This window comes from Gymnodraco acuticeps, unplaced genomic scaffold (genome assembly GCF_902827175.1).
Source record: "Gymnodraco acuticeps unplaced genomic scaffold, fGymAcu1.1, whole genome shotgun sequence".
Classification (NCBI taxonomy): domain Eukaryota; kingdom Metazoa; phylum Chordata; class Actinopteri; order Perciformes; family Bathydraconidae; genus Gymnodraco; species Gymnodraco acuticeps.
The window spans coordinates 2,456,367-2,468,790 of record NW_022989977.1 but is presented as its reverse complement, the minus strand read 5'-3'; the positions used below and the strand labels follow the sequence as shown (position 1 = coordinate 2,468,790).

The window sequence follows — 12,424 nt, the reverse complement described above, 5'->3', positions numbered from 1 at the left end:
ACTCGTCATGTGACCGTCTTTGATTGGTCCTATGTTGTGACTATGAGTGGGCACAGTGGCACTCGTCACCCACAGAGAGGCCGCATTAAACCAGCTCACTGACTTCCACCACTTCAGATGGCACCATGTAAACCTCACACATGTATTTAACGAAACCCTTTAATTTAGAACACAGTATACCTAGACTGAGATACACTTCTGTTCAAAGGCTTGGTTTGGTGCCACATAAAAGCCTTCACTATACAGAACAAACTACAGACTGACTATTCTTCAGGTGATGGTATGCTTGCAAAGTTTTGATTTATTCCTGAAAAGCCGTCTGATATAGAGCGAGGTGAGATGAACCAGACCAGCAGGCACAGCAGATCATTTGTTGTGATCTTAAACAGTTAAAGGTACGTTTTAGGAACAGTCCTTAGAATACTTAAGGTTTAAACAACCTACATTATTAATGTAGAGGAAGCGAGGAAACCAAGAAAAAACAGTATCCTCCAGAGTACAACGTACAACTGTAACATACAGCACACTTTACTGTTACTACAGAGTCGCTTTCTTTATCTATTGTAAGACTAAATTATTATACACATAAGCGCCCTTCTGATTTAGTCATTGTCTCTTATTTGGGGTTTGCCAAACATCAATCCATCAATTTTCTAATTGGGGTGAATTGATGAGTTATCATATCCAAAAAAAGTGAATTACAACACTTTGAAGTGTTAGAATATCTGCAGTTTTTACTTTTTGTTTTTTGGCCATGTTAAGGAATGGTTGACATGAGTGGCGCCTCAATCAATTTCATCCAATTAGATTCTTAAATTGTATGCCAGATGGATTTAAGCGTCCATGATGACTATTGTGATGAGCTGGACTGAAATCGATCCATTCCTGATGAGAATTTCAACAATCAGGAAAATAAATATGAACAAGCTTTTCACATTTCAGTCATAAGAAAACAACTGTTCCACACTGTACGTGACAGAAGCCTGTCCTGGCATTGGAAGAGGGAAGCTGAGAGGAAGAGGACGAGATGGAGGAAGGGGGAGGGAGGCAGGGAAGGGAGTGCCATTGATCTGGAGAGAGAGGAGGGTGTTTTTGTTCAGCTTGGCAGGTTGAGTTGAGCGATGCTGCAGGCTGGCTTGCCCATATGTCACTACTGCTTCCTCAGGCCCAGCTGTGAGGAGCAGGGGAATATGGTGGGACACCGTGTGAGTGTGTGTGAGAAAGTACTAATCTGGGTGAGAAAGAAAGAGAACCGAGAGTGTTTTTTTTCCAGAAATATAGTGTGTAATGTGCACGAAAATGGTGCAATCCATTATTTCTTAACGTGGCAGTAATCAAACCCTGCTGGCGGTCTAACTCTGGCTCAAACACACACAAGCAGACACACACACACACACACAAACAAATGCATCAAACTGTATAAGGTCACACACAGAGGCAATAACAAAAATGTGGCTGTGCATCTGAGCAAAGACACAAATACATTTCACCTCAGCATACAGTCACACACACAGACACACAGACAGACACCCCCACACACACACACAGTCCCCTGCATCATGATAGGTGGCAGAGCCGGCCAAAAGCACGATTCGTCCTTCAGACCGTCAGTAACATCCTTTCATGGACAGATGTTCCTCCTTCTCCTGACCTCAGGCACCGGCTACTGAGTCATTAAACACACAGTCACACTCACATAATTACACATATCCACTAACACACACACACAGGGAACAGGCCAACAGGGCGGACATTTTGACCATTTGTGGCCTTTCACCAATGAACCAGAGGGGTAATTTGCTATTATTTGCAAATTCTGAGAACTTTAAAAAACACAAGTAATACTTTATACTTTCATATACAGTAGAGGTGGACAAAAGTTGTTGGCTAAGTATCAGTAAAATCAGATACAATGTCCTAGTATTTGTCTTTAATATTTAATATTTATCCGGGAAGTGTTGAAGAGGCCCAAAATACAATTTCTTCAACACAGACGTTACATTGTTGGCCTTTCATTTATATGCTAACACCGAAAATGCTTATGTAACATTACATTAGCATAATATGATGTAAATAAGCAGGAACATTTAATTAAACTCAAACTGTGACTTTAGTGTGATTTGTTTACCGCTAAGAAGTATGTAGCTAAAATGCATGCCAAGCAAGACTAAGCATTACTTGGTCACAAAAAAGTGACAGCAACATCTTGCTACTTTAACGCAAATGAACATATTATTTACTGTAAACTATAGTGAAGAAGACCATCAAATACATACTGAGAATGTAAATGTTGATTTGTTCTACATTTTCTTGGAAAAGTTCAAACCACCCATAATTGTCCCTATACACCACAGAGACAGATATGGCCAAAAACAATCGTTCTTAATAAAACTGATAAATGGTGGAGGATTGCTTTTTAAGGTCATCGAGATCTGGCAGATGCTCCTGGTAAGTCGGCAGGAGACAAATTAGCCTTAGTTTTCCTCTTTGTCTAGGAGCCTCCAAGGTATAGGAGGAGAAAAAAACTGTACACTATCCACAGGAGTAGGCGAATTAATCAAAACGCTGAGATAAAAGCCATTTAAATCCTTGTTGACAAGATGACCTTTGAAAAAAACGTTATGTTTCTGAGTGATTGACATTTTGTATTAAAATGGCATGTAATAGTTACTCAAATACCAATACTTTTTTGTCAACATTGCCTAAGGGGTTCAGGTTAGCCATCTCGCTAGAACAATCAACCTTTCTCCTCTTTTCTGAGATCCACTGCCCACCTACATTTATTACATAATTAATCCCTGTGACTCCCATGCGACAGCCACCTGAATGTGCTCTCCAGGGTCATGAGCAAACATACTATTCAGCTCACAGTCACTCTTCATGCACTGTGACAACAGAAGCTACAGGCTAAAGCCACCGAGGTGCCGCGGCTTGTTTGCAGGCCAGCTCACACACTGAAGCTTTCATATTCAGTACCAAATCTGAAAAACGGGACAACTAACATTCAAAGGGCTTTTACTAAAGAGGAAAATATACTCAAGTAATCTTTATACATGTAATTGCTAGTGTATCTTCTTTTCAGTGTGTGTGTGGGTATTTATCCGCTCTTTCTTACAAAAAAGGCCTGTGCCCCCCCCCCGACTGTCTTTTTGTACCACTGGCACAGTTGGGGTTAGAACAGCTCAGACGCATGACTTGGGGGACAGGGCACTGGTGCGTGGCGGTGATATATGAAACTCTGTCACCTCATATTAATGTGAGACGAGAGGAGGAGGAGGAGGAGGAGGAGGAGGAGGAGGAGGAGGAGGAGGAGGAGGAGGAGGAGGAGGAGGAGGAGGAGGAGGAGGAGGAGAGGATGGCAGGCAGCAAACAATGCTAGCCTTCTCGCTCCCCCTACAGGGCAGAAAGAGGCAGAGCAGCCTGCAGAGAGATTCAGTAATGAGGAAATTGCTGTCATTCCTCAAGCATTCTTTAAAAGAGTCAAAGAAATGCGAGTGGCAGAAAATGTATTACTCAGTCTTATAATTGGCTGCATTGATTTATCCTACCCAGATTTTCCCCCGAGTGGTCATATAAGAGAGGAAGTCCACAACCAGCCTGCTTCATTAAAACATTCCACATTCTTTAACTACTGCAAACGTCTTTAAATGTGTTCAAATAAATGAAATATTAACCAGTTATTACATTAGAGGGCCAAAGTCAAACTGTTATCAATGATCAGTCAATCTATGCATAACTTTAAAGTTCTCATGATGAAAGCATTAGTGCACTGCTGCTCACTATGCACACATTCTTTTATGTTTTTATTGAATAATTAGCAGACCTTTCTTTCTTTCTTTTTGGGCCAGAAGGGGCACTTATTGGAGATTCTCAGATTTGAAAGGGGGAGGCAAGGCACTTGAACCGGCTTACTGGGCAGGGGTTTAGGCATATGGGCCGCCAGCTCAAACCACTGAGCTAACTGGTGGCCCATTAGCAGCTCATTTTGTGCATTTGAAATTATTATTTGTTCTAGAAAATGTCGGGGGAAAAAATAGTGAAAATTACTAGTTTTGTCCAACAAACAGCCCAAATGTATTTATTTTACTGTCAAAGAAGATAAAGAAATACAAGAGAAGCTCCTAAGGGAGAAACTGAAGCAATGAATGTTTGGCTTTTTATTTGTATTTCAGTGATTAATCATTTACTAAAGTTTTTCAATTCAACTTCTCTTTCCTTTTGCTGAAAACATATTTCGCCAAAGAGAATTGAATAGTTAACGAAAATATCCAATGACACGTGGACAGGGTGTAGCATTTGTAGTTTTAAGGGTGGCATAAAAAGAAAAAAACACAACTCCCAGATTTAAAGTAATCCCATTCATGATTTCTGCATAAATTAGTAATTTTCTGAACCATACGATTTAACATTTCTGTTCTGACTGCATCCCAGAAGTGTTGATTCAACTCTATGCTAATTTTTAGAAGTGTTGCATTGCATCCATTTCCTGCTAATCCTAATATATGATCACACAACAGAGTAACACAAAGTGACATGTTCGTCTGCTTCAGGCTGCACGCTCGCTTGTGAAAGATTTTCATTTTTCTTGCTTGGACTGCACTGGGAAGAATATACTGCCAATCACAAAGAGTGCAGAGGCACAAGAGAGATGGCATAAGAAGTCACGTTTACTTCTGAGTACAGAATGACAAAAAAGAGGGCACTGTAATTATAGGCGCCATGTTTTGCCACATCATTTTAATTTCACAGCCGTTTCTTGAACTTTCAAGGGTATTTTGCCCTGGACGCACAGTGTCAAAACGTGCCACTCAGACAACAAATATTGTCAGCGTGTCCATTATGCTTGGCAATTATAATGAGCCATGTCAGGGAGGGTGTTATCCCTTTCTATCCCTATGAAGTGCCTCCACTCCATCACTAAGAAACAGTTCAGCAAACCCATCACACCAGGAGCTACACAGAGGATTAACAGAAATATACAAGTGACACATTTCAGAAAACAACAAAGAAAGCTTGTTCCCCAAAGCGACATCTCAGCTCACCAGGAGGACGCTTCTACTGCGGCTTTATGATGGCCATCATTCATACAAAAATAGGAAGATAAAGCAAGTGAATGGAGCTGTGAGGAGCACAGAGACAGGTGGCATGTGGGAGAGCCAAAGACTCCTGCCAGTCACCCCCGAGAGAGGGTGGGAGGAAGGCGGGAGAGGGTGGATGAGGTGAGGAGCAAGGGCAAACAAAAAGGGGGAAACTGTGAAGGAGAGATAGAGGGGAGGGTAAGAAAGATGGAGAGGGATGAAAGACATGTGGTTGCAATGACTATGGAGACAGAAGGAAGGAGGGAGTGAGAGGGAAGAGAGGAGAGATTGAAGAACAGATGGATTTTTATAAAAAGAGGTGGGAGATAGAAGGCAACAGAGGGAGAAAGAAGAGGAGGAAAGGTAAGAGTGATGGATCAATGTAGGGCATCAAAAACAGAATTGAGCATAGGGGACTTAGGGGAGGCAAAGACAAGAGCGAGAGAAATAGAGAAAGAGAGAGGGAGAGAGAGGGAGAGGAGGAAGAGGGGATAGGATAGGTGATGCAGACCTCAGATGCCAAGCACATAAACAGAAAATCATAGCCTTTACCTTGGACTTCTAATAGAAGTGCTCGGGTCTTGATAGATTGAGTGGGGAAGTTCATGAGATCTTTCTAGAGGGTTATCAAGAATAACTTTTATCCAATGACCTTTTCCCTCTCTGTCTGTGTATTCTCTTGTTCCGATTAACCCAGCCAAATCTTTTTTCTTGTTTTGTATCTATATCTACGCTGGGAACCGGAGTCGAGGCAGATCCTCTTGCTGTAGTCCTGTGTCTTGGATCCTCTATCCCGAGTTCTGGATTAAGTCGTGGACGTTTCGGGTCATGGCTGAACCTGTCTCTGCGGTCCTGCCTTGGGTCTCGCCATGCTGCTTCCCTGATGGCTTCCTCAGGATTGTAGCTGACATCCTCGTGGATTCATCTTCTTATTACAGACACATGCATTTCCTAACATTCGGTCTATATGCTGTAAAATGTATTATCTCTTTGATTTACACACGGCATCTATTGCACGTCTGTCCGTCCTGGGAGAGGGATCCCTCCTCTGTTGCTCTCCCTGAGGTTTCTCCCATTTTTTCCCCTTAAACTGTGGGTTTTTCTCTGGAAGTGTTTCCTTGTACGATGTGAGGGTCTAAGGACAGAGGGTCTAAGGACAGAGGGTGTTGTTTTTCCTCATACTGATATTCTGAACAATCTGTGCTGTTGTATTTGCTGTAAAGTGTCTCTACTGTAGGCTAATTTTATTATATGTACAGCACTTTGGCTCGACCAAAAATCGTTTATAAATGTGCTATATAAATACAACTTTATTTGATTTGATAGAGGTGCATGTGTGTGTGTGTGTGTGTGTGTGTGTGTGTGTGTGTGTGTGTGTGTGTGTGTGTGACACCAGCTCTGCATGAGGTGAGTGACGGGCATGAATATTTAAAGCCTCTTGCCGTCGCCGAGGTGATGGCTATCAGCACGTCAGTCCTGCTGCAGATCCATTCACAGCTGCTGCCTTATTGGCACAATTAGACAGGGATAGGGCTCAGATTAATTGAACTGGCTCTCCATTGAATCCCTCCAGAGCCTACAGGTCTCTCATCGGGATCACAGCGTGCTCTATTCCTCTGAGTGATGACAAGCTGAAGCGCTATTGGCAGCCGTGCACACACTCTACAGTAAAGTCGCCACCCGTGTGCTTTGACCGGCCACATGATGATTCATTGCTTTATTGAGTCGCCAACATAGCTGAACACACTGTAGGAATTTGAGTCCGCACAGGGCTAGAATCAAACACTGTGCTCAAATACATACTGTGTAAGATATACAAAAATACATCCAACATTGAGGCAGATAACTATTGAAAATATAATAATAAACCCCAGATTTGCTGTGCTGATACCCAGACATGAAGCTAACCTGTTGTACTTCTATAAAGTGCAGATGCTTCAGAGTTAAAGGCTTTAAAGTGAATTTAAGACCAACATTATATGTAAGACCTATGGATTTTAAAATGGTGTTATGAATCTCCAATCTTGCCTTAAACTTTGTAATAAGGTGTGTGGAAATGTTTTTTTGCAAAGCAGGAAGTATGAAAGTAGAAGAACAGTACCCTCTCCTGGCCTAGGGAACAGGATGAGATCTTACTCACAATCAGCAGCAGGTTTAGAGATGCATCTGTGTTTTTAAGACATCCATACACAAACTTGGGAACAAAAGTATTTAAGTGAATCAACACTAACAAGGTTAGTTACAGGGGAACAAATATTCAGAAAGGTCTTTTTTTCATGTATATTCTGTGAGTTTAACAGCAGAAGGTTGGCGTTTTCACCGTGAAGCTTTCAGCTGTGAATGTGTTAAAACAGCTGAAGAACGGAACAACTGCTAAATCATTGCCCAGATAAATGCAGGCTGAAGAACACTGCTTTTATTAAAGCATTGTCAAGTGTTTACTTAAACTGGCCCTTTTGTGTTCTGTCTAATAAGTAAAATAAATATGCATTAAGAAATATTTATATAAAGCTATTAGGGAATAAGTACACTCTAAAACGCTTTCAATCTGCTATTCAAAATCTTCTTTAATTTAATAACTTATTGACATGTCCATCTGCATGGTGCATTTTAAAGCAACACATGTAGGCCTACACTGGTTGGAGATGCTTTCTACCTTTAATGCCAAGTCAGGGCACTGGAAAGGGAAACTTTCTCTTTCTAACCCTTTCTATGGAACTCAGCACCAAGCCGATGGGTTTTTAAAGAAGACATTCATCTCAAGAAATGGGTCACAAATACATGGTGAAGTTAAAAAGGTAAAAAAAACAACAACTGGGTACTTTTTAGTTAACATTATTCAAAGAGGAGTGTAGAGGACATTGGTCGGGTCGATCAATATACAGAGGGTTCTTTAGTGAGTATTTATGGTAAAGTGGACATGTTGGTTATGCAGATGTCATCCAATGCAAAAGTGTGGCTCGTTGATGCGGTTTTCAATAGTTTGTGTGCAAAAAAAATTCATATCTCAAAATAAGTTATATCAGGCTAGAACCATAGCTGTTAATGGGACTTTTTGACAATGGGGAAACTAAAGGATATTACCAACCTTTTCCTTTAAAGAGTAGTACTCTGAATGTTAATGATTTTTCAAATTGATATTGCATAAATATTCGGTGTTTTTCTGTTTTAGAAAAGTCAATCTTATGCTCACACTGCAAAGTTGACATGCCAGAAATCCATCAGATGGTCAATGAGCCTGACCGTAGATCCGATGTTTTGACTAACCTCGAACTTCACATTAAATGTCATCCAGCAGACATTCAGCCTAAATTATTCAGGGGCGATCACTTTAGGCTGATATTGGTCTTAATCTATAACGTGTCCACCTAAATTAACTTCCATTATATCAAGACAATGACATGGTGCTTACAAATGTGCGACTAATCTAACAAATACAAACCTGGTTAGGCCAGGGCTTGGTGTCAGTTACACTGGGAATAAATATTGTGCCATTTTTTATTAAAAGTTGAAATATTCAAAAAATGTAATAGTCGATCTTCATTTTTGCGGGGAAAACTTATAATCCTACGACTTAAATATGTTAGACGTCAAAATAAGTGAAATATAATTAATGTTTACATTAGAGTGGTAAGTCTAGTCCACCTTCAGTGGAAATGGTCATTTTATTTCTCACATGATAAATAATATCTAATACTAATGCACTATTTTTTCGACTGCAAAAACAGTATCAGTGTATTCCTGGTGTGTGGGTTGCATACCTCCTCCTGGTCCAACATGTAGCTCTGATTTCCGGGGTTCACACTGAGATGGGGGTTCCAGCGGTCTTGGGATGAACGGTCGTGTGAGGGGCGCTCGTAGACGGGACGCTCGTGCGGGGTAAGTTTGAACGAGGGAGGGTCGAAGGATGGACGGTCGAAGGAAGGCCGGTTGAAGGAGGGACGGTTGAAGGAAGGACGGTTGAGGGGCGGACGTTCGTAGGCGGGACGTTCGTGAACGGGACGGTCGTACGAGGGAGCGTGGAAGGAGTGGGCTTGGGAGCGATGATGGTGATGATGATAGGAGGGGGGGACGGCACACCTTGCATCTGGAAAGGAGAGAAGGAGGAGGGGGGAGGAAGGGAGAAAAAGGAGAGAGAGGGAGGACAGATAAGCTCAGTTAGGATCATGTGTAGGAGGGCTGCGATGCTGCGACACACGTCTGTCCTCATAGTGAGAGTGTTTTTGATAGGTCAGCGTGAAAGACGTCATCAGTTATAACAAGACTATGCAGAACAAACCTGATGAGGTGTTAAACAGTAATTCAATTCATCTTTTTTATAGAGCTTGACTTGTTGAGATTCACTAAGACAAGACAAAACAGGCCTTAGAGACTACAGCAATACCTAAGTAAGGCAGCACGTCACATTCAGGACATGATTAGCTTAGATGATCTAATTGTATCCTGGGAACGGGGCAACAGCTAGCCAACACATAATCACAACTTTATGCAAACAAGTTTACCACAAACACAAATGAGAACAAAAATACAGTTTCTCTTATTTTCTGCAATAAAGAGGATAAACAAATATTAAGCTAATCTTTAAAAAAGGGTCAAACATAAACTGCTGATCCTCATTGTTACAAAGGGAAATATATGTTTAGCTTGTCCATGTTTCCCATGACCTCAATACCATGAGAGGAGAAATAAGTGTTACTAGGTGGAACAAAGCAAAGATACTTTTGGAAACTCAATACTCTTTTTTTCTTTGACATTTATATATTTGAAGAAAGGACTCGTTGGTGATCCTGCCAACCCCCATTTGCATGTGAAATTGAGTTTCCATCTCTGTTACTGTGTCAAGAAACGGCTGAAAGATTATAATTGTCTAATTGAACGAGTCCTAGATCCGGCTCACAACCAAAATCTAATCATCTGTTCCTTCGCCCAGGGCTGTCCTGTCCACCAAAATGAACAGAAATCTGTTTTGAGGTGCCTGAGACATCCTGAAGACGGACTAAACTATAATCTTCTCGGTTGGGGTACAAACATATCTTTAACAGTATACCCAACTTTGAGAATCAATCAAGAACATGTGGGGAGGGGGGGATGTAATCCAATCCAATCCAACTTTATTTATATAGCACTTTAAAACCTTCAGACCAAAGTGCTGTACAGAGAGATACGCTCACAAAACATAAAATAAATACATTTGAAATAAAGGATACAAACACAAAACAAACCAGAATAAACGTAATAATAATTTAAAAAAACAGCCATAATTAAAAAAAACAGTCATAATAAAAATAAATGAAATTTGAGAGCCATCTTTCGTGGGAATCTCAGAAATCACACTGCATTGGAGACATTAATATGGACTTGTTTCCCCAAAGTATCTGTTTCAGTTCTTTAGTGAAAAATGTGTGGCTAGAGACCTTTGGTAAATGAGGTACTTCGTCTTTTCTTTCTTGGCTGCTGTCAGAGCTTTCTGGCCTTATTGCACTGCTTTAACTTATGTTTTAACTTAAGGAATCACGACATAGGCACAGAATAATAACCAAGCTTTTACTAGTCGTACAATTTAATTAATGTAAACAGTATTCGTGTCCACTGGTAACACCTTTCTTTAGGTCACAATTCTCTTTCTCTGTGACTTTTAAAATGTCTAAATGGCTTCTTCTAATGCATCTGTTGTTCTTATATAGACATGGCATTTCCTCTCCCTCCTTTTAAGACTCCTTATGTATCATCCCTGGTTAAGCTTGAGATATCTTTATTTATTTCCCATGAAGCGAAAAACAACAGCAGCATCTCCGACATCAGCTTCAGAATAGGCCACTGAGCATTTTATAGTTTTCAGCTATGACTACAAAAGCAAACGTCTTGAGGCAGTTCTCTCACTATCCTGTCTGATGCTTGAATTCAAAGACCATCCACTGTTTCAGACACAGTCCACTGGAACATGGCTGGAAACAGGGGGGGGAATCAATCGCATTGGCGTAACACTTTATTTAATATTCAAAAAAAGATTAAAGAATCTCCCAGATTTAAGGCAAATCACCACTCCACCAACATTAAGAATACATGTGCTGGGCCAGAGGGAGAATAATTAATACTGGGGTATAAGAGTTAAGAAAGACTGCTGTGTGTGTGTGTGTGTGTGTGTGTGTGTGTGTGTGTGTGTGTGTGTTTCCCCCAGGAGAACTCATACCTCATGCACCGATGAAAAGCCAAATTTAAACATGCAACATTTGCTGGGTGTATTTAAAGGTGGGAACACACACTTACTTTAAGTCAAGTATAGAGAACTGATGTTTATTTGACCCTCTATTTGATATGGTGACTGACTCATCCTCTCCCTTTATAATAAGCCAGAAACAGTCACCTATGACCCATAATGCAACACTACAGCATGTCATAAGCCATTATTTTACTGCATCGTCACTTCTCAGATTCTTCCAGACAGTTGACGTCCTCAGCCAGAGCGGTAAACCACAACAGGAAATTGTCTAATTGTGGCAAAATAACAACTGAGGTGATCTTTCGAGTTACTTTTTGAATTATGGATCGAGCTGCTTGAATATAGATGAGCTCCTAAACAAGCACGGCTAATTAATATGGGTGATTTCAGAAAAGGAAAGGAGCGAAGCATGTAGAGCTGGTTCATGATTTTCACCTAATTTTCATCTCACTGAGGAAGGGAGATGTTTGGTGTTTTGATAATGGCAGATAAATGGATAAGGCAAATGGATGATGTTTTTGTGATGTGGGATAATCACTTTAAACACCCAGCCAGCTTTTGTTCAGTCACAAAAAGTTGCAAGTATACAGATACATTTTTTGTTGTGGATGTTGTAAAAAATGATATGATTTAATATAAATTATCAGGGGGACAAAAACTCAAAGCTATGAATATGGGCCATAATGATGGAGTATTATTATTATTACTCTGTCTTTGGGTCTGCACAATTGTAAAAGATAGTCAAAGGATATTTAACTGGGTAAGACTGACGCTTTTAGGACAATATAATAGCCTATACTGTATGTTTAATTCGTTTTTCTTATCTAGAACACCTTCCCTGGGTTAATCCCGCGGTTTAGGGATAATTTACTACAAATTGCTTACATTATGGATTAAGCTTCTAAACTTTTGGTATATTACAAATCCAAAAACAGAGAAACATGTACATAACAATATCTGAAGACATACGGTGATGTCATTAAATGTTATGTCTTGGTCAAACAAAAGGTCTAAAACCCCTAAATACTCCACATACTTTCATCTAGGACCCTGAACGGCAGCTATTTCTCACATTTAAAAATCTGATTCCATCCAATGTTTTGGCATTTTTCTGAAAAGTGCTAAA

At 40.5% G+C, this 12,424-nt stretch overlaps 1 protein-coding gene across 1 annotated transcript in view; it reads right to left on the bottom strand.

Moving 5' to 3' along the window:
* The window catches only part of syngap1b (synaptic Ras GTPase activating protein 1b), a 119,928-nt gene that overhangs the window by 70,706 nt on the left and 36,798 nt on the right, over positions 1-12,424 (bottom strand). Inside the window, 1 exon segment of the mRNA XM_034211314.1 lies at positions 8,840-9,165. Within this exon segment, the coding sequence (XP_034067205.1) occupies positions 8,840-9,165 (326 nt within the window).